This window comes from Diospyros lotus, chromosome 9 (assembly GCF_014633365.1).
Source record: "Diospyros lotus cultivar Yz01 chromosome 9, ASM1463336v1, whole genome shotgun sequence".
Taxonomy (NCBI): domain Eukaryota; kingdom Viridiplantae; phylum Streptophyta; class Magnoliopsida; order Ericales; family Ebenaceae; genus Diospyros; species Diospyros lotus.
Genome location: NC_068346.1, coordinates 24,913,879 through 24,936,178, shown reverse-complemented (window position 1 = coordinate 24,936,178; position 22,300 = coordinate 24,913,879). Strand labels below are relative to the sequence as shown.

Below are 22,300 nucleotides of genomic sequence, written 5' to 3'. Positions count from 1 at the left end.
TGCGGGTAGCCGGATTCAATCATTTGTGATGTTAGGGGATTAATTAAAAATTGAAGGCATATGTGTCGGTGATGAAAAATCACACAATAAAGCTGTTTATCATTAACAATTGAAATGGGGAAAAAGTACAATTCTATCTGGATAGATTGTATTTAAATAAATTTATTGTTATTTTTAAATACCTATCCCATCTAAATTAATTAATTGCTTGTGAAATTATATATCGTCTAATTCAATAAAATAGTACTGCTTCCTACCCAACCATGTCAGGTGTGTGACCGATTCAATTAGCCTACTCTGCAACCACGCTTAGCTTTGATTTCTTCCCAGACATTTCTCATATTAATAATTCTTTGTCTCTCTTATTATTAAGACTAAATCATTCTGTAGTCCCTTTCCTTTGAATGTGATTATAATATTGTCATTTCAATTTGAAAGGCTCTATATTTACAGCTTAATCCTTTTAACTCTCGGTGGCCATTTTCTTGATAAGTCAGAGAGATTAAGTTATAGATTTTTAACAAAAAGACTAAGTTATAATTTAGTTCAAAACCTAAGGACTAAAGGATATTTATTGATAGCTTGGACTGTTCGGATCACGTTGGAATCTGCTTCTCTATATAAAACCCTTTTACCATACAAACCGATCATCATTTCCAAACCAACCACATATTCTTTCTTCTTCTTCTCCTGTGAGTTTGTCTTTCTTTTCCTTCTAGCCACTCCTTATCGAACCGACGAAGAAAATATGGCTGAACGTGCGCTCTTCAGTATTGCGGGGAAAATAATTGAGAACCTAGGTGGCCTAGCTGCTCAGGAGGTTGCACTATGCTGGGGGATCAAAGATCAATTAATGAAGCTCGAAGGCACACTTACCAGGATTAAGGCTGTGATTCTAGATGCTGAGGAGAAGGCACAAAAACATAACAATCAAATCAAAGACTGGCTCGAGAAGCTGGGGGGATTTGTATATGATGCAGAGGATTTGCTGGACAATTTTACAACAGAAATTCAGAAGAAACAGTTGATACCTGGTAATAAAATATGCGTGGAGGTACGCGCTTTCTTCTCAGAATCAAACCAATTTATGTATGGTTTACGAATGGGTCATGAAGTTAAAGTACTTAGGCAGAGACTAGATGCCATCGTTGCTGACAGTGAAAAATTCAACTTTGATATTCGGGATGACGAGACAGATTTTTTGACTACTGACTGGAGGCGAACTAGCTACTCTGAACCTGAAGTAATAGTTGGAAGAGAAGGTGACAAATTGGCTGTTAAAACTTTTCTGCTGAATTCCAACTACAATGAAAATGTTTCTGTCGTCTCCATAGTTGGAATGGGTGGGTTGGGGAAGACCACACTAGCTCAACATGTTTTCAATGATGAGCAAGTTAAGGCGCATTTTGGTGAGAGACGTCTGTGGGTAAGTGTCTCAGGTGTCTTGGGTAAAGATTCTGATCAGTTAGAGAGTCTGAAAAATGAGTTAAAAAAGATCATTGAAAAAAAGGAGAAAAATGAAAAAAAGGAGAAAAATGAAGAAAATAATTATCTTCTTGTATTAGATGATGTGTGGGATGGTCGAGATGCTGAAAAATGGGATAATTTGAAGCAGGGGTTACCGCGTGATGCAGTAGGAAGCAAGATAATGGTAACTACGCGTTCTCATGTAATTGCAAATTTCACAAGCACAATAGCTCCACATGTTTTAAAATGTCTATCAGAAGATGAGTCATGGGATCTGTTTAGAAGAAAGGCATTTCGTCAAGACGAACAGTCGGGTCATGTAGATGACAAAATTAGAAAAGAGATTGTAAAGAGGTGTTGTGGAGTTCCTTTGGTAATAAAGACAATTGCGAGGTTGATGTCTTTGAAAGATAGAGCCCTGTGGAGTTCCTTTATAGTAAATGAACTTCCAGATGGGATTAGAGATGATAACATCATACAGACCTTAATGTTAAGCTATGATGCTCTTCCATCATATATGAAGCATTGTTTTGCATACTGTAGCTTATTCCCAAAAGGTCATAGGATTGATGTGAAATCATTGTTTCAACTTTGGATTGCACAAGGGTTCATTAGGTCTTCAAATTTGGGTGAGTGTGGAGAATTGGTTGCTCTTAGGTGCTTTGAGAATTTATTGCGGAGGTCCTTCTTTCAGGATGTGGAAAAGGATGATTTAGGTAACATAGAAAGTTGCAAAATGCATGATTTTATGCATGATCTTGCAACCCATGTCGCTGGTTTTGAGAGCACCATGACTCGGCACGTGTCATTTGATATGGAATTGGATTTGTCACAACAAATTCTAATTCTTTTGCCTTGTGCAGAACGTCTAAGAACACTTATATTGGAAGGTGGCAAATGGGATGAGAGGGCATGGGAGTCTATTTGTCGAAACTTTGGGCATTTACGTGTGCTTGTTTTGCATAAATTAGGAATTGAGGAAGTGTCACCTCTCATTAAAAAGCTCAAGCTCCTTAAATATCTTGATCTTTCATATAATCAGATGGAGGCGCTTCCTAATTCTATCACCAATCTGGTAGATTTGCAAGTGCTCAAGCTCAATGGGTGTCGGAAACTTAAGATACTACCAAGAGATATGAATAAGCTGATTAATCTGAGGCATCTTGATGTTGGTCATTTATCTTCCTTGGAGTATATGCCTCGTGGGATTGGGCAATTAACTTCTCTACAGACGTTGTCACGTTTTGTGGTTGCAAAAAATAGTAGTCCTAAGTCAAAGATGGTTGGTGGATTGGATGAGTTGAAAAAGTTAAATGAATTGAGAGGGAGCCTAAAAATAAGTGTTAAAGAATATGAGAGGAATTCTTGGATAATGTCAGAATTTAAAGGAGCTATATTGAAGGATAAACATCATCTTCAGTCGTTGACCATAGGGTGGGACCCAAAGCTGGTTAGTAATTCAGATATTGATTTGAATGATGAAATGTTGCAAAACCTCCAGCCAAACTTGTATCTTCAAGAGTTGAAAGTGGAATCGTATGGAGGTATGAGGTTTCCAAGTTGGCTTTCACATCTCTCAAATCTTGTAAAGATTCGTCTAGAAGGCTGTAGCAGACTTCAGCATATCCCTCCCTTAGATGGAATCCCTTCTCTTGAAGAATTGTATATTTTTGAAATGCGGAGTTTGGAGTACATAGATAGTGAGGGGGTTGGACGAAAAGGAGTGTCGACGTTTTTCCCATCTTTAAAGAAACTTTACATCCGATCGTGTCGTAGACTGAAGGGATGGTGGAAGAAGAGTAGTGATGAGATGAATGATGATAGTGATGAGATAATGCTCTATTTTCCACGTCTTTCTTCCTTGGATATAAGATGTTGTCCAAATCTGACTTCAATGCCGTTGTTTCCAACTCTCGATAAACTTGTTTTGAAGGACACTAGTTCAATGCTATTACAGCAGACAATGAAGATGACAGCACCAGTCTCTTCCTCTTCTTCTTCATTTACCCGTCCTCTCTCCAAATTGAAAGAACTACATATTTTTTTAGTTGAGGATATGGAATCTCTTCCAGAAATAGGGCTGCAAAATCTCTCTCTTCTTCAACGGCTAGAAATCAATTGGTGCTCAAGATTGAAGTCTCTGCCATTGCCTGATCAGGGGATGCATTCTCTTCAGAAGTTAGAGATCAGGGTTTGCGGAGAATTAAAGCGGATATCTCAATCTGAATCTCAAGGGGTGATACCCTACCTTCCCTCTTTGCAACATTTAATCATCTCGTCCGTCAGTGAAGAGTTGAATGGAAGAATAAAAGGATGGGGAAAGGAGAGTGTGGAGTGGCCTATCATTGAACACATTCCAAATATTGCAATTGATCAGTACTGCATTCAAAAGGACGGTCGCTATGTAAAGGAGGAGGAGGAAATATTTGATGATTAGAGCTTTTTCACTGCGTGGCTAATATTTCTAAATATCAAGGTATTTAACCTCTTCCTTGCTTCCTTCCTTGATTTATTATTATTATTATTATTCCATACTCTCTTTATTTATTTATTTTATTATCCACAAATGATTTTTTTCTTTAAATAGTCGTAACATTTTTCAATTAATTGGGAAAGGGGCTGAGCTCCCAACAAAATGACAAAATTACCCAACCTCTCTGCCCTACCTACCTACAAAAATTAAAGCCTTCTCCAATTACCTAAACTATCCTAAAATTATTTGTTTTTCCTCTTATGATTATTTTGCTTGAGGAAAAACCCAATTGCTTCGATATTACAATCTTTTTTTGTTTTTCAACAGAACTCAAAAACAAAAAACTGAAGGCAGGCACAATGATGTTATAGGAGCTACCTAGAGACTAACATTGTTTTCATGTAACACCATATTCTGATACTTTGGATTTATGGTGTTTTCGTATTCTATTTGCACTAACCATCTCTTTTGTAGATCTTCCGCTCACAATATTGTTCTTAGATGAGCTGGTTTAAGTATAGAACATCTTCATATTTATTGAAGACAGATAAGCATGATACTTTTCTAGTCTCCCAAAGTCATTGCTGCTGCTGCTGTATGTGTTAACATTCTAATTTCATTTCCCACTTCTCTTAGAAACTTAGTGAACGTGTTTAGTTTTACATTCTAAGTGTTTTTCATCTCATTCGAATGAGTTTGATCTGATAATTTTAAACCATGTTTAGTTTGCAATCACCAACTGATTTCCTGTTTACGCATAATTAAGTCCGCTTATCCTTGACCTTTCTACTTTGAGAAAGAGATCTTGATTGCAGGAAATTGATCTCTCTCTTCAAGCATTATGTAATCTTATTGATCTTCGTAGATAAATTTCTTTATCATTCTAGACTATAGTATCTTATTTTTCTTGGTTTTGGAGTTGTTATATATTCACGGGGTGCAGTTCCATTAACATTTTTTTCTGGGGATGAAAAGTCAAATTCCATGCTTAACTGTGTGGAGAGTTACTGATGTGATAAATCTTAAATTCTTGTCATGGATAAATCAGGTTCTGCTCGTCTGAAACGAAATTTTCTTGCTCCTTTGGTTTCTGTTGAGACTAATGCAGCTTCTGTTTAATCTTTTCTTTTTGGCCTCCTTTCAGCATCTTTTTGGTGTAGGTATGGTGGTTGGACTGGGGTTGAAAGGGTAATCAATGTTGTTTTGTCATAGAGACTGGAACAGGCTGCATCAGGTACAGTACTGAAGTTATCTTTTAACGCCTATATGTTCTTGCTTGATGGAGTTTAGTCAATGAACATATGTGTATAGAAACTAAATGTATCTCCTAAATAATAAATTTTGAACTAATTCAAATTTGCAAAAGGTGGTTTGGGCTTGTGTTTATCACTCTTGAAAAGGTGAATGAGAATTTGCACAGTGGAATAATAGAGATAATGGAGAGTTTTTGTCTTATTCATTTCTCCTTCCAATTATGGTGGTATTGTCAGGTCCTTAACATTTGAGAGTTTCGGATTGGCAATAGAGAATTTTTCAAAAGACAAGCAGTTGTTTTCTATAGAAGGTGTGTCATGCTTCCCATGTATATGAAGATGCTCTTTTTTTGGAGGATTTCTTATATAATTTGCAAGTTATCGTTGTCACTCTACCAGTTTTCCTTATGATACTTGTATTTATAGGGTCTTGTAGGCCTGTGACAAACTTTTGAGGAAATTTGTTCACACTTCATACATTGAATGTATATTCCATTTACAGAACCTAATTCCATTTAGGAAATCTGATTGCTGATAAACTTTTTAGGAAATTATGTTCACATGCTGTATTTCCCTCAGGTTGATCATAAGCATTTAAATAATAATAATAATCGAACAGACATCAGTCATCAGACATGCACATCAAACCAGGTATTAGACTAGATCAACTTCAGTTATTTCATATCTTTAATTTTCTAAACAAGTAAAAGTTTCTTTTTTTTAAATAATATCTTTAAATAAAATCGTCTTAATTTAATAACCTCAAGTGAAATAATTTAATATTCTGCTAACTAAACAATCAAACGCTTCTCTTTTTTAAATAACTTATCCTTCTAGCTACATGATTGGTCCCCCAGAAAGTGTATGTATGAAATGAGAAATGTAAAATATGATATTTTAGTTATTTTATTTTTTATATTTTTACTTTAGAAATGGTAGTGTGGTTTTAAGATGGCAAATGAGCATTTTGAAATGGTGAAATCTAAACTTGTTGATTATACAATAGGGGACGGCATGTATGTTCTTCTTGATGGGCACTAGATCGTCATTCAAGTCATTTTCATCTCTTTCGAATGAGTTTGATCTGATAATTTTAAACCATGTTTAGTTACAATCATCAATTGATTTTCTGTTTTCACATAATTCAGTCCACTTGCCCTTCACCTTTCTACTTTGAGAAAGGGATCTTGATTGCTGGAAATTGATCTCTCTCTGCACGCATTATTGAAGATGAGTGTCTGATATACATTTATGGAGATGTCACTAAAAAGCTTATTGTAACGCCTCGCTTTCCTGGGCGCATTATAATTTGGGACAATTTTAGAATAATAAATTATTTTTCTTTCAAACTAATGTTAAACCACATCATTGCTCGAATTCGTCCCAAAATTCCCAATCATTTTTCTCTAAAAAGAATCACTATACACATCAAATGCGGAAGCAATAATCGAAACCTGATATCTTAACATTAATTATAAATAAATTTTTATATCTTCAATATTCCTCAAAACATTCAGAATTTAAAGTAGCAGAACTTAAATATATGGGCTACATACATTTCATTCTTCATGCACTCTGCTAAGTGCCATTTCATGCCTCATTTATCCTCGTATCTGCTACAATCTTCATCTGGAATGTTTGAATATTCTAGTGACAAAACCCAAGTTAGATGATGAATCATCTAAGTAAGGGTACATAATGTTTTATCATGTGTGTATGCAATGTCTTTCATTATAGATGTCAACTGCACCCCTCATGTTACCTACCATTCTTACGGCCACCTCTTTCGAAGCCGGGGTGTCTGGGGGCCTCCTTTGGTAAGGTAGCGGTGCCAATTCGTACTCCCTATGGCCCCAATGCGTGTGATCAATGATATCAACGCGTATTCATGCAGTTCATAGTCATGTCATGTACGTAGTTTACGTAATGAGTACATATCAGAGTATGTCAATATGATGAAAACATTTTCGAAAAACATAAATCACTTACAAATCTAGTATTTTTCATAAAACTAAATTCAGTTGAAAAATACCACTTACCTTCTTAAGCTTATCGGGCTACCTCAATATTCGTGCATTGCCTCGATTTGTGTGCCGACCTCAAAATTTGCACAAGTCACTTCAACTTAAGCCTCAAAGCATCCTAATTACCAAATTTATTTAAATAAACATTAAAACCTATTTTTCCATAATTTCTTGCATTTTCTTTAATTTTCTCTCTATTTCTTCCTATTTTTCCTCAATAAATCCAAACTAAATATTTCTAAAATATTTTCTCAAATATTTCACTACGACAATTCATAAAATAATATTCTTGAATTTTTGGAATTTTCTAGGGAATTTTACTTACCTTAATTTAGCATCTCCGACTTCCTCGGTATGCGTACCATATTCCCGAAACGCGTGCCCGGATAATTTTCTTGACCAAAATCTTTGGAATATTAATAAATCTCCCTTACCCATTTTCCTAGAATTTTCTAGGATTTTTCTATATTTTTTTTCCTTTTCTTTTCTTTTTTTCTTTTTTCTTTTTCTTTTCTTCTCTTCCCTTTCCCTCTCTTTTTCTTCCCGACCTGCGCGCGAACCAGCCACCGCCTGCGCACCAGCTGCCCCTCCCGCCGCTGCCGCTGCCCACCACCAGCCACCTCGGCCTCGCCGGACCCTGGCACAACTCACGAAACCCCGCGAGTCGCTGGCTACTGCGGGTTGCAGCTCGCTGCAACTGGTTGTGGCCATGGTTTCCATGGCCACGCCAGCTTCTCCTGACCCTCTCTCGAGCCTGCAACCACCCCATCGACCTCGTCGAACGTTGCCTTGGCTGCTGCTGACTGCCCCCTTGCTGCTCTTCCTTCCTCATATGCCATGGTCGAGCATCGAAGCTTCTACTTCGCGGCCATGGCCGCCTTCAGCCACTGGAAACGGCTACTCCTTGGCCGCTTGCTCTCTCTCGCGATCTATCTCCCATTCTCTCTCAATCCCCCGAGCCTTCTCTGCCTCTCTCATCTCCATTCTTGCTTCTTTTCCTTCATTTCTCTCCCTATTTATAGTCAATACACGAACTTTCCTTACGGCCAAGCCATCCCTCTTTGCGTATAGCACACTCAATTTACCGCCACACATTTGCAGAGCATAGAGGTTGGGAGATGCAGGGTATGGAGATTTGCAGAGGCGTGGTCGTTGCTTGTCTGAGCACGCATAGATATATATATATATATATAATTATATATTATACTAATTTTTTACACATTTAACTAAAGAAAATTACACATAAACCTCAATTTTCTTCTTAATTTCATTGGAATAATTCTCTAATTGCAATAATATCCTCAAATACTGAATTAATTGACATTATGATACCAAAACACAAAATTAATAACTTGAAGCTTAGTTAAAAAGGACAATTTTGCTCCAGTGTCCTCACTGGGACATCAATTGATCCTGAAACTATTAAAGAGTTGATCCTTACGCAAAATCGGAGCCCCCTTAGGGTTCTGTTAATTTTTCGGGAGTCTCTTACGACGATTCGATTTTGCCACCTAAATGACAGCTGCATTTTAGTTGTACCGAAAATCGTTCTGAATTCGATTTCTTTTGATACCATAAATCCTATCCCGAAATGCTCATCGAGACCATGTAATTTTTCTTAGACAATTTCATTCCGAGACATTTTCTGCAGTCGATTCGGTACTTATAACTACTATCAAGCCAATTTTTTGATATTTTAAACTTATCGAAATTACGTGGCAATCTCGTACGAACATAGGGTATTACACTTGTACTGCAAAAGGTGAGAGGTGGGTACCAATGAAATTCTGCAATCATGACATTTAACAACCCTCTGCTTGTGATATACCACTACATCTTGCTGCGTTAATTTCAAATGACAAAAAAAATTTCCCAACCTCTCTACCTTCCCTAGCAAACCAATAGTTTTCGTAGATAAATTTGTGTAACATTCTAGGCCATAGTATCTTATTTTTTATCATTTTTTTCTTGGTTTTGGTGTTGTTATATATTGACAGGGTGCAGTTCCATTTAACATTGAAGCAGATAAACCGAGCTTCAAAATCTGGGATGAAAGGTGAAATTGCATGCTCAACTTTGTGGAGAGTTACTGATGTGATTAATCTTGAATTCTTGTCATGGATGAATCAGGTTCTGCTCGTCTAAAACCAAATCTTCTTGCTCCTTTGGTTTCTGTTGAGACTAATGCAGCTTCTGTTTAACCTTTTCTTTTTGGGCTCCTTTCTACTTCTTTTTGGTGTAGGTATGGTGGTTGGACTGGGGTTGATAAAGTTGAAAGGGTAATGAATATTGTTTCGTCATAGAGAGTATGGAACAGGCTGGATCAGGTACAGTACTTAAGTTATCTTTTAACGCCTTTGTGTTCTTGCTTGATGGAGTTTAGTCAATGAACATATGTTGCTTTATGACAAGCAGTTGTTTTCTCTGTAAGGTGTGGCATGCTTCCTATGTATGTGAAGCTGTTCTTTTTTTTCAGGGATTTCTTATTTAATTTGCAAGTTATCGTTGTCACTGTACTATTTTTTCTCGTGATACTTATATTTATGGGGTTTTGTAGGCCTGCGACACAGAATTTGAGAATTCCAAAGTACAGATATATCGTATATTGATCTTAGAGCTAGGAGGAAGAATAAAAGGAGGAAAAAAGCCTGTGGAGTACAGGCCAAATGGCAAACGCAAAATTTGAGGAAGTGAAAGGACGGTCTCTATGTAAAGCAGGAAAACTTTAGAGTTAAAAAAAGGTATTTATATATTTTTTAAAATAATAAAAATTTTCAACTATAAATTCCATGTTCAGAAAGTCAAGAAGTTAAAGAGGAGGAAATTTTGAGATGCTACATCGTAATCCTAAATAAAATTTGAATTTGAAATCATGACTTTAACAAGCCTCGCTACCTGAGATATATTAAGATGCTTGATGGAGTTTAGTAAATGAACATGTGTACATAAATTTAATCTTATGCCTAGATAATAAATGTTGATCTAATTCAAATTTGCAAAAGGTGGTTTTGAATTGTGTTTAACACTCTTAAAAGGCTGAATGAGAATTTGCACCGTGGAAATGGAGACAATAGAAAGTTCTGTCTAATTCATTTCTCCTTCCAAGCATGGTGGTATTTTTAGGTCCTTAACATTTGAGAGTTTCTAATTGGCAAGTTGAGTAGATAACCAAAAGAATATCACAGCAATTTCTTCTATTAAGAGATTAAAGTCTCAAGAAACGTGCTTTTAAGTTTTAACCTCGAATGTGTTACTACCTCAATTTACGTGAAGTGTTTCAAATAAAATCGCTCCTTGGGCATCAATCCATTCTAAAATCAATAATCCTAATTTTTTGATCTTTCTTCCAATTTTTTCTATTTTCTTTCTTCTTATTCTCATATTTTCATAAAGTCTATTTCTTTTCAAGAAATAAAATAAATTATTCTATAACTTTTTTCCTCAATTTTTCTTCACCAAAACTTCTAAAATATTTTTCTAGATTTTTTAGAATTTTTCCCAAATTTTTCTTCCTATATTTATATTCTTTTTTCTTTTTTTTTCTTTTTCTTTTCTTCCTTCTTTTCTTTTTTTTTTTTTTCCTTCTCCTATTCATCTTCTTTTTCGCGGCTCCTGCTACCTGCAACGAATAGAGCTTCAACCAGCTCATCCGACATGCCCAGCCGCCACACACTGCCTCAGTTCCGCCGTCGCTGCTCGCCTTCGGCCGCACCAACGACCGCCACCACAGCGGCTTCACCTTGCTGCCATCACCGCGACAACTGCTGCTTCTTCTTCCTCATCTGCCATGACCGAGCGTCGAAGCTTTTAGCCGCCTTCCCGCAGCAACGTGCTTGCTCGTCGGTCGCCTCCAACAGCCGCGCAATCGCCATGTGCTGCTCTCTTGCTTGCTGGCTGCTTTGCGTCGGCTTCCTCACGAGCTGCCATGGCCGCAGCTTGCGGCCATGGATGTTGTCCGCTTGCTGCGGCCAGCTCTAGCCTCTCCCTCTCGCACAACTCTCATTCAATCTCTCTCTCGATCTCACACCCAACCAAGCTCTCTCCCTACCCTCATTCTCTCGGCCATTCTGATTGCTCTCTTCTCCCACTCTCTGGAACTCTAATTCCTATCTAAATATAGGCAAGCCACCACAGCCTTGGCCATTACTCGATCGGCTATGAAGCTTCCCAGAAGCTTCGTCCAGCTCACCCGCACACACGACAATCCTCTCGATTGGAGAACCAATCCCATCAAGCTGCATGCTGCCTCCCACGCTTCCATTACACATGCCTTTTTGTTCCTCTTTGCCATCACACGAGCACACACATATGAATATTATATATATTATATTTATATTTCATATTTAATCCCCATAATTCAATTTTATTTCCTTTGAACAATTCTCTACTTGTAAATACACCCTTAATGCTCAAGTTAATTTACATTACAATGCTTGAAATTCATAATTAATAATTTTGAATTTGCTTGACAAGATCGATTTCATCTCAATATCCTCACGGGACTATTGATTCATCTCGAAATCACTTTAGGGTTATTTCTCATGCAAAATCGAAGCCTCTCTAGGGTTCCGTTGACTTCCCGAATATCCCTTACGATAATTCGATCTTTCAATCTAAATCATAGTTGTATTTTAAGTGTACCAAAAATTGTCTCAGTTCCAATTTTTTTTAATACCATAAATTCTATTTTGAAACGCTCATTAAGACCATATCGTTTTTCTTAGGCATTTACACTCCGGCACATTCTCTACAATCAATTTGGTGACTTATTTTACCATCAAACTCACTTTTTAATATTTTAATCTCACTGAAATTACGTGACAATCTTATGCTGAAACAGGGTCTTACATGTGGGCCATAAATTTTTTGATTCAATGAATCATCTATTTATAATGCATAAAAATGTGACCATTGTTTGAATATTCTAATGGAATATAATCGTTAGAATATTATCGTTGTTAGAATATTCTATTAGAATATAACTGTTGGAATATGATCGTTGTTGGAATTTTCTAATAGAATATAGCCTTTTAAAATATGATTGTTGTTGTAATATTTCATTAGAATATAACCGTTGCAATATGATCGTTGTTGAAATTTTAATTTTAATATATTAAAATATTATTTTTTTATTATAAAAATATTTTAAATAATTTTGTTAAATAATCGTTTTTAAAAAATATTAGTAAATTTATTTATAAATATATTAAATATTATAAAATTTTAATACTATCATATTTGTTGTTAAATTATTAAATAATTAATAAATTTTATAGTAATAAAAATTATAAGTGAGATAAAATAAATAGAATGAAAATTTAAATAAGATTAAAATAAAGAGTAAATTATTTATAATATAACAAAAAAAAATAAATTATTTATAATATAATAAAGAATGAAATAGCAACCGTCATTGAAGATGCCTAATGTGATAACTTTAGACTAAAGTAAGGACTAAAGATTGATGAATGGGAATAGAGTATCGAGGGAGGTGCGTCTTTTCTTTTCAAGATATAACAAATTTGTGTACGGTTTGAGGATGGATTATTATTATTATAAAATTAAAGCACTTGGAGACAGGCTAGCTGGCATGGATGCTGACAGTACACAACTCGTAAAATACTATACCACCCCTATACAACACCTAAAATATTATTATACCAACCTCACCTAACCCAGTAAACCTTCTCTTTCTCTCGTGCAATTTTGTTGCTATGATGGCTTGTGTGAGTGCTTCATTTGATGGTTTTCTTTTTTGTTTTTTTGATCTTGTGATGGTGCTCCTCCTCTTCTTTGGTTCTGATCATCATCATCATCTTCATGCAAAGTAAGGAGAGGCATGTTTGGATCCTTGTTGTTGTCACGATGTGTGATTGGGTCTGCATGGATGGTTGCATTTCCGATCGATTTGGAATTGTGCTCGTGGGTTTATGTTTGGAACTCTGTTTTTGATTTTATTTTTGGGTTATGTTCGTGGATCCAAATGGAAATTCAGATTGGGTCTCCTGATTTTGGTGTTGCTGTTTAGGCTTGTGTGACTTCTAAAGCATTAGCTTTAGCAGGTTAATGTTTAGGCTCGTGACTGCTTTTGATTTTTTCACTCGAGGGTGCTTTAGCTTTAGTGGTGGGATTCTGATTGGTGGGGCCCAGTTGCTCCCTTGCCTTGTTCGCAGCTGATTTGCCGTGTTGGAAAATTCAAAATTTGAATTTTCAAGGATCCCGCCTTGACGGTTATTTGAATTTTGATCGAGGAATTCGACAGCTTGTGTCATGGCTGCCACTGATTGGCTTTTCCAGATGGTGATGTGTTATGGCACTTCCAGCTCCAGGAGGTTCTTCAAGCCTAATGTAATGGGGCATTCATAATTTAGGTTTCTTCTCCTGTGTCCCGACTTTTATGTATCTTTATTTTCTAAACATTTTGATTTGCAGGCTATTGGCGTCTGTGATTGATTTTTACTATTGATTTTTCTGGGTATGTCAGTGATATCTTGTATATTTTAATTTATACATATTTATCTTTAATAAAAAAAGAAAAAGTAAGGAGAGGCATGAATTTTGGATTTGACCAACTGTAAAAAGATCTCATTGACCATTAATGTGCCATTAACATTCTTCTCTTCTTTTTTTTTGTTAAATGGATTCTCTGGCTTCTCTTATTCCTTAGCTTTATTTACTGCATTTACTTCTGATAAATTGTAAATGAATTTGAGTTCTTTAAAAAATTACTTAGTCAGGAAGATACTATTTTACTAGAGAGACTTTACCGATAGTCATCTATTTTCTTTTTAAACAATAGTCATCTATTTCGACAATAATTCACTGTCATCATTAATGACCTACCCTTTAATTAATTAAAGGCAGTTGTGTACTATAAACATCTAGTAAATTTCATCCTAAACATGACTGAAATCTCATGCTAACAAGTTAATTTTGACTAGATATATATATATATATAATAGCAGTGTACATTTTGAAATTAAAGATTGTGGCTTTGCCATCTGAAACATCACTTGCACTACTTTTGTCTTTTGTCATTCCAGTATGGATCCAAGTATGTTGGAGTTGGCGAATATTTCGGGAACTCTTGTTTTTCATACTGGGTTCATCCACGTAAGCTTAGGGGAATTGAAGTGTTACTCAACTAAATGTGACCCCTACGTGCGGAATACGGGGGTTCGGACACGGGTGTCCCGCTACCCGATCAGCGAGCGGGGGTTCGGGGGCAGCGCCCCCGACGGGTTTGGACTTTTACGTAAGCTGGCCCGTATGGTTGGACTTAAAAGTTTTTTATATTGTTTTAGGTTTTAGGCCCATTTTTTAGGCATATATATTTTTGCTTCTTTTGTTCAATTGTAAGTTGTTGAATCTGCTGTAACCGAAAAATATAGTAAAAACTCTTTGCAGGACGTAGTCCTAACTTGGTTTTTTGTGTGATCGTCTGACTCGGTTGCTATAAATCCCTTCAAAGTAGCTTCAGATGGAAATGGCCTTGTAATGTGTTTTAACTCTGTTTTGATTTTAATTTTGGGCTCTGCTCGTGGATTCAAATGGGAATTCAGATTGGGTCTCCTGATTTTGGTGTTGTTTGCTAGTGTGTGTGAATTCTGAAGCATTAGCTTTAGCAGGTTTAAGATTGGGCTCGTGACTGCTTTTGATTTTCTATGGCGGATTATCTCATGGATGCTTCAGTGGTTGGATTCTATTGGGTGGGTCCAGATGCTCCCTTGCCTTGTTCGCAATTGTTTTGGCGTGTCTTGAAAATTCAAAGAGTCCCGCCTTGTGATGTGGGGGTCATTATGGCATTTCTGCTAGGAGATTCTTCATGCCTAACGGGGCATCGATCATTTAGGTTGATGTGATGTGAGAGTCAAACGGCACTTCTAAGATATTTTTCATGCCTAAGAGCATTTTCAATGAATGCTGCAATTGCAACACTAATTATAATTTAGCGCAAAATGAACTCCAATAAATATATCAAAATAGTATTTAATAGTATAACATTAAATTTGATATTATACTATTCGCTTAACACTAATTTTTTTTTTTTTTTCAATTTTACCCCTCTTTTGTATGACTTCAAAATAATTTATTCCCTTTATATTCTTTATTACTTTTATTATATTTATATATTTTAAATTAATAATTAAAATATATTTTCATGTATTTTTAGTTTTAAATATTTTGATTTGCAGGCGATTGAACTCCAATGTATTTTTACTATTGATTGTTTTTGGTATGTCCAACGATATCTTGAACATTTTAATTTATACATATTTATCTTTAATAAAAAAAACGTAAGGAGAGGCATGGATTTTGGATTTGACCAACTGTAAAAAGATCTCATTGATCATTAACGTGCCATTAAAATTCTCCTTTTTTTTGTTAAATGGATTCTCTGGCTTTTCTAATTCCTTAGCTTTATTTACTGTATTTACTTCTGATAAATTTGTAAATGAATTGCAGTTCCTAAAAAGTGACTTAGATAAGGAAAATATTACTTTGCTCGAGAGACTTACCATGGGCTTATTGAATGAAGGTAAAAAGACAAAAATGCCCATGCCACTGCCTTTGCCTCTCTCCTCCCTTCCCATAGCCGTCAGCCCTCGTTTGTCATGCCACCTCATTTTGAAAACGCTAAAACGATATTTTTTTAAAAAGATAAAAAATAAAAATACGGGATAAATTATAAATTTTAAAAATATAAAAAAAAATTAAAAATATAATTTTTATATTAAAAATTATATAAAATAGTTCAAATAAAAAAAATTATATAATTCCCTTATATGCTTGAGGTTAATAACACTTCAAAACGATTCAAGTCATAAGGCAGTAATAGATTAAATAGATTAAAATTAAAAAACTAAACTGAAACCAAACAAAGAATTACATACAAATCCAAATACAAACACATACAAATCCTCAAACCAAACAAAGAACAACATAAATATGATCCAAATCCAAATCCAAACAGTAATGAACGCACACACAAAGAACATGTACAAATCCAAATCGAAATAATAATGAACACACACACAACACATACAAATCCAAATCCAAATCCAAATCCAAACTCTAACAGTAATGAACACATAGAGAGAGAGAGAGAGACTTGAGCCGAGCAACGGACGGACCTGGAATAGGACGCGAGAGACGGACTGACGGTCGGCGGCGAAGAAAAAAAAGAGAGAGAAAATGGGCAAAGATTCCGTCGCCCTTCGGGAAGCATGCGATGTGGGCGGGCGGCTGGCTTTCTGCCTCCGAAATGCGAGGTGGCTATTGCCGGAAACGCGTTTCAAGCTAAAACGCGTTTCTAATAAGTCTTAGTAAATTGTGAAACAGCCCCAAACGTTTCGTAATTTACAAAAATACCCCAAAATTCGTTTCAGGCTTTCATGAATACAAAGAAAGTTTCAAACAGGGAAAGAGAGAGAAAAAATATTAAATGCTTCGTTAACCCATTTTGGGTTTCAGCTCCTCTATTAAAAATTCTTAAAATTAATACATCAAAATAACAAAAATGTCATTATTTGTTTAATAGCAAAAATAAAAAATAACAGCACAAAATTATAACAATACACAAAATTATAATAAAACTAACAACTAACTATTATACAATTAAAATATTCTAATACAGGCCATTTTCGTCGTCTCCGAAACGAAAAACGGTTAGAAAACGCCGAAAAACGCATTTCCGTGCTTACCTAAATTTAGATTGGGTCTCCTAATTTTGGTGTTGCTGTTTGCTAGTGTGACTTTTGAAGCATTAGCTTTAGCAGGAGGTTAAAGATTGGGCTCGTGACTGCTTTTGATTTTTCCATGACAGATGATCACGTGGGTGCTTTAGTGGTGGGATTCTATTGGGTGGGGTCCAGATGTGACCTTGCCTCGTTCGAAACTGTTTTGTCGTGTCTTGAAAATTCAGAAAGTCCCACCACCCTGGCGCCAGGAGATTGATGTGATGTGGGGGTCATTATGGCACTTCTGCTAGGAGATTGAAAATTCAAATTTGTGTATGGTGTGGGGATGGTTATAAATTAAAGCACTTGGGGACACGTTAGCTGGCATGGATGCTGACAGTAAACAATTCCTAAAATACTATATCACCCTTATAACGCCTAACAGATTATTGTACCAACCTCACCTAACTTAATTGATTGCGAAATTCGGTCGCTAATGAAATGGACAGTAAACAATCATCATAATTATTATTTAAGTTGTGTTTGATGGGAAGAAATTCTATTAACTCACAAATTTGTTCTTTACAGTTTTATCATCGTTAAATATTTTAATAATTTTAAATTTTTTATTTTATTCCCAAAACTCACAACCCATTCTCTCTCCCAACAACTCCCGACTCATCTCTCTCTTTTTCTCTTGTACCCTATACATACATGTACACACATACATACATATAATATATACAAGCACGTCGACCATGGTTGCTAACCCACCACCATTGTTGGGTTGGCCAGGGCAACCGACCCTCTCACACATTTTCTCTTTCTCTTTATGTGCGATGATCGCGAGGTAGGTCGACGATGGTGGCTAACCCATTATGATTGGGGTGATGGGATCTGGGGACCCCCTCAGGTTCCCCTCGGTGATATTGGTGCCATCACGGCCACCATCAAGCACAATGATACTAGCCAAGATCGCACCAGGCACTGACCGGGTGTGATGATAGCAGTAGATCTACCGCTATGGCTGACCTATCTTGGCAATGGCGATGGGTTGGCCACCATCGCCGACCCACATCACAGTCATCACATAGAAAAAGAGAGAGTGTGTGTGTCTCCCCCCGATAGTAGTGGATCAGCCGTCACATGTGTGTATATTTATATATATATATATGTGTGTGTGTGTTTGTGTGTATATATGGTGCAGGAAAGAAAGAGACAGGCAAGGCAACGACCAGTGGTAGTCGAAGGAGAGAGTGTGCTATGGGAGTAAAATAGAAATTTTAAAATTATTAAAAATTTTGGTGGGGTGTGAGCTGTAGATTTGTGAGTTGTGAATAGAATTTCTTTTTTTTTTTTGAGGTGGTAAGTGAGGCAAAATTCTAATTATATGAAATTTGAATTTTTTGATTTTAGGAAAAAAATTTACTTTTTGAATTAAGATTGAATTCGAATTTCATGAATAAAAAAAATTATTTATTAAAATTTCTTAAAATTTGAATGAAAAATGAATCTTACCTTCATTTTTTATCCCTATCAAACGCTCCCTTATAGTTTGACTTTCTAGACTTGAGACTTGATTAACTCGTGCCTTACTCAGATTAAATATAAAAAAAGATTAATTCATAATTAATCTTGTAAACTTCATTAAGCCCATTTGATAGCATACAAATTTGATGAAAAATGTAACATTTGAAAAGTTGAATTTCATTTTTATTATTTGGTATATTATATTTTTTATAAATTAACTTTCATGATATAATTATTAAATTATAATTTAACCTATTTTTTATGAAAATTTTTTATCTAAAGGTGATTTTTATTTTTTATATAAATTGAAATTTTTTTTTTCTAGCTAAATGTTATCAAACGGGTCTAAGTGGCGATTCGATTAACTATATTTAAATTATATTTAATATCTTTTTAATATTATTTTATTTAAAAAAAATTAAAAACATATCATTTTAATTAATTACAACAAACCAAGATTAATCCTCTCAAAAAATTATCAATATCTTAGGTTGAATCATTAATTAATTCTGGTTTAATTATTACGATGAACATTGCTTGAACGCAATGATGCCATGCCTCTTGATTTAGGTTCTTGGGACCTACAATTAATATAAGTGAGGTACTTAGAGCTACTACTGCTAGTTAGCTAATTATTAACCATACACATTTTTAATTAAGATTACGGAGCAAGTGAATCTGATTGCTTTTACTTTTCCATTACGGATTATCTCGTGGGTGTTTTAGTGGTGGGATTCTGTTTGGTGGGGTCCACCTGCTCCCGTGCTTTGTTCGCAGCTGATTATGGTGGGGCGGTTATTTGAATTTTGATCGAGGAATTCGACAGCTTGTGTCATGGCTGCCACTGATTGGCTTTTCCAGATGGTGATGTGTTATGGCACTTCCAGCTCCAGGAGGTTCTTCAAGCCTAATGTAATGGGGCATTCATAATTTAGGTTTCTTATGTTTAGAGCTCCTGTGTACAGACTTTTATGTATCTTTTAGTTTCTAAAACATTTTGGTTTGCAGGCTATTGGCCTCTGTGATTGTATTTACTATTGATTTTTCTGCGCATGTCAGTGATATCCTGTATATTTTGATTTACTCTTTATAGTCTACACTATACAAAATTTTACATTAATTTTAAAATTTTTATTTTAGCCCACAGTCCACTACCTCCTCCAACTGTCCCTCACCTCTCTATTTTTCTCCCCCACCATATACACACATACATATACAAACACATATATATATATATATATATATTACACACACGAGCGGCACCCACAACTACTGACCCACTACCATTAGTTGCCCCACCATCCACACACACTCTTGCTCTTTCTCTTTGTGCAATGATCAATGATCGCGAGTCATATTAGAGAGAGAGAATGGGTCAGTTGTCATAGCGCCCCCCCCCCCCCCCCCCACACACATACACCATATATATATATATACACACTCGCACACACACATATATATGTGCACACACATATATATACACACACACGATTTCATGGCTGCAACTATGGCAGCCGCGGCCATGGAAGCTGACCCACCTGGCGAAAAAAGAGAAAAAGTGGCTGACTCACACACACAGAGATATATACACACACGCATGGCCACGATCATGGAAACCCCCGTATCTCACGATGTGGAGGTTTCCATGATTGCGACTGTCATAGCCGCAGTCATACGTGTGTGTATATATATATATATATAAATGTGTGTGGGGAGGTCAGTCATGAACGACCTACTCTCTCAATCAAGACATTGAAGACCGAAGTCACCCAACGTCTATCTCCACCAACAGGCACATGTAAGCTGTCAATCTCGCTCTGACTCGGCTCCAACTTTCCCTCCTTATAAATTCTATTGTCGTGGTTTTTTCTGATCACTACAGTAATTTTATTTACTATTGATTTTTTTTTGTATGACCAACAATATCTTGTATATTTTAATTTTTATATATTCATTTTTGATAAAAAGTAAATATATATAAAAATTATATTTGTGATTACTATTATTATTATTATTATTATAAGAAATCATTATTTGCTAAAATTTATGAACATTTAAATGAATTACTTAATTAGATGTTATGCCTTTTTATTTTCTACAAGAAATAGTTATTTTACCGTCGAAAAGTATAGTAACAACAGGGAGGGAGCCGAATAGCAGTTGCATAGAAAAAATCTAAACTAAAGCGAACCCTTTTCCCACTGCTTAGCATAATTTCCAGTCAAGGAATGGGCGTTGGGGCTGCCTCTAGAAGAACACCAGGTGAGAAATTTCTACGCCAGCCATGCAAATCAAATGATCAAGACTCAACAATCTCAATCTCAACTTTCCTGGAAAGTGGGGAAACTCTCCCATATATTTTCCCGGTTTCCAAACAATTACGTGGATCCCCCATATTCCCAAAATCCCCCTACTCGATGGGAAAGGCAGCCAACCAATTGGAAAAGGAGTCATGTTACAGTGCTTGGGAGAGGTTGACCAACGAATTTATTGAAAAATTACCAGACGGAATGTTGAAGTCCGCCCACCGTGCAACAAATAAAGTTCGCCCACAATGTGTAGCGGATGAAATGAAATTTGTTGTGCAGACTTCAACATAGTTAGGGATATATAATCGGTTATAATCGAACTGAATCGTTCAAAAATTATGAGTCGAATCAAATAGAACTATATTTAATAACTGAACCGAACCGATCGAACCACCCCGACTAACCGAAACTGAACTAACTGAAGCCTACACCATACTAACCGAATCGAACTAAAAATGAATCGAAAACGAACTAGAACACAAAAATAAACAAAAGACTGTCTTGCTGTTGTCACCAGCCACCTAGTCGGCCGATGATTCCGATGATCGGAACCGATCATCGGATTCCCCCAACCATGGTGACCCACATACCCAAAAAATAAAAACATCTAATGGTTAGATTTTAGTAGATCTAGGTTTCAAACTTTTAATGTAAAAGATAAGTTGTACCCAAAAAACTAACCTAAAAACCATCGGCATCATCTTCGTCTCTGGCCATTGATAGCAGCTCGCATAGGCATCATCTGCTCACATAGGCGTCATCTTCGTCTCTGGCCATCGGCAGCAGCTCGCATCGGCGTTGTCTTCGTCTTCGGCCTTCGTCTTCGTCTTCGCCATCGGCGACGACGAGGGATAGTGGAGGGAGAGAGAAAAGACGAAGAGATGGTGCGGCCTGATCTACGAAGCCTTGAACTCGAAGAGCCTTCGTCTTCACCATCAACGACGGTGAGTGATGGTGGAGGAAGAGAGAAGGGACGAAGAGATGACCATGAGGCACTGCTGCCGCGCGACCAGATCTGAGATCTATGAAGAGATGAGATGAGATAGTGCTGCAGCCGACCAGATCTCAAAGAGAAAGACGAAATGGCGAGAGGGATAGAGTCTTAGAGAGAGAATGACGAATAGAAGAGTGAAGAGAAGACAGTAGCAGACATGGGGTGCCGCACCTGTGTGAGGAAATGGGGTAGTTCGATTCGGGGGAGAGGGGGGTATTGCTATTTGATTCGGTTCGATTTTTTGATTATTTTTACTAAAATAACCGAATCGAATCGAACTGAAAAATCGATTTTTAAGGGCAAAAGTAACCGAATCGAACCATTTTTTTTAAAAAATCGAACCGAATCGATCAAATTTGCCAGTTCGATTTGGTTAATTTGGTTTAATCGAACTTTTGCTCACCCCTAAACATAGTCTGCCTCGTTCATTTTGGGTGGATTTTATTTAAATGCCCGCATGATATTTTTGAGATGAGACGATAATTTTAAAATAATAATATTTTTGACATTTAATATCTTTAATTATCTCATGTTACAATTAATTGTAGTAAAGTGAAATAATTCTTGAAA

General features: G+C 36.2%; 1 protein-coding gene across 1 annotated transcript in view; it reads left to right on the top strand.

Annotated features, from left to right (window-relative positions):
• Positions 1–637: 637 nt before the first annotated feature.
• The window catches only part of LOC127809317 (putative disease resistance protein RGA3), a 60,366-nt gene continuing 38,703 nt past the window's right edge, over positions 638–22,300 (top strand). The window contains exon 1 of the mRNA XM_052348079.1: positions 638–2,183. Within this exon, the coding sequence (XP_052204039.1) occupies positions 749–2,183 (1,435 nt within the window). The 5' untranslated portion in view covers positions 638–748. The remainder of the gene's footprint in view (positions 2,184–22,300) is intronic.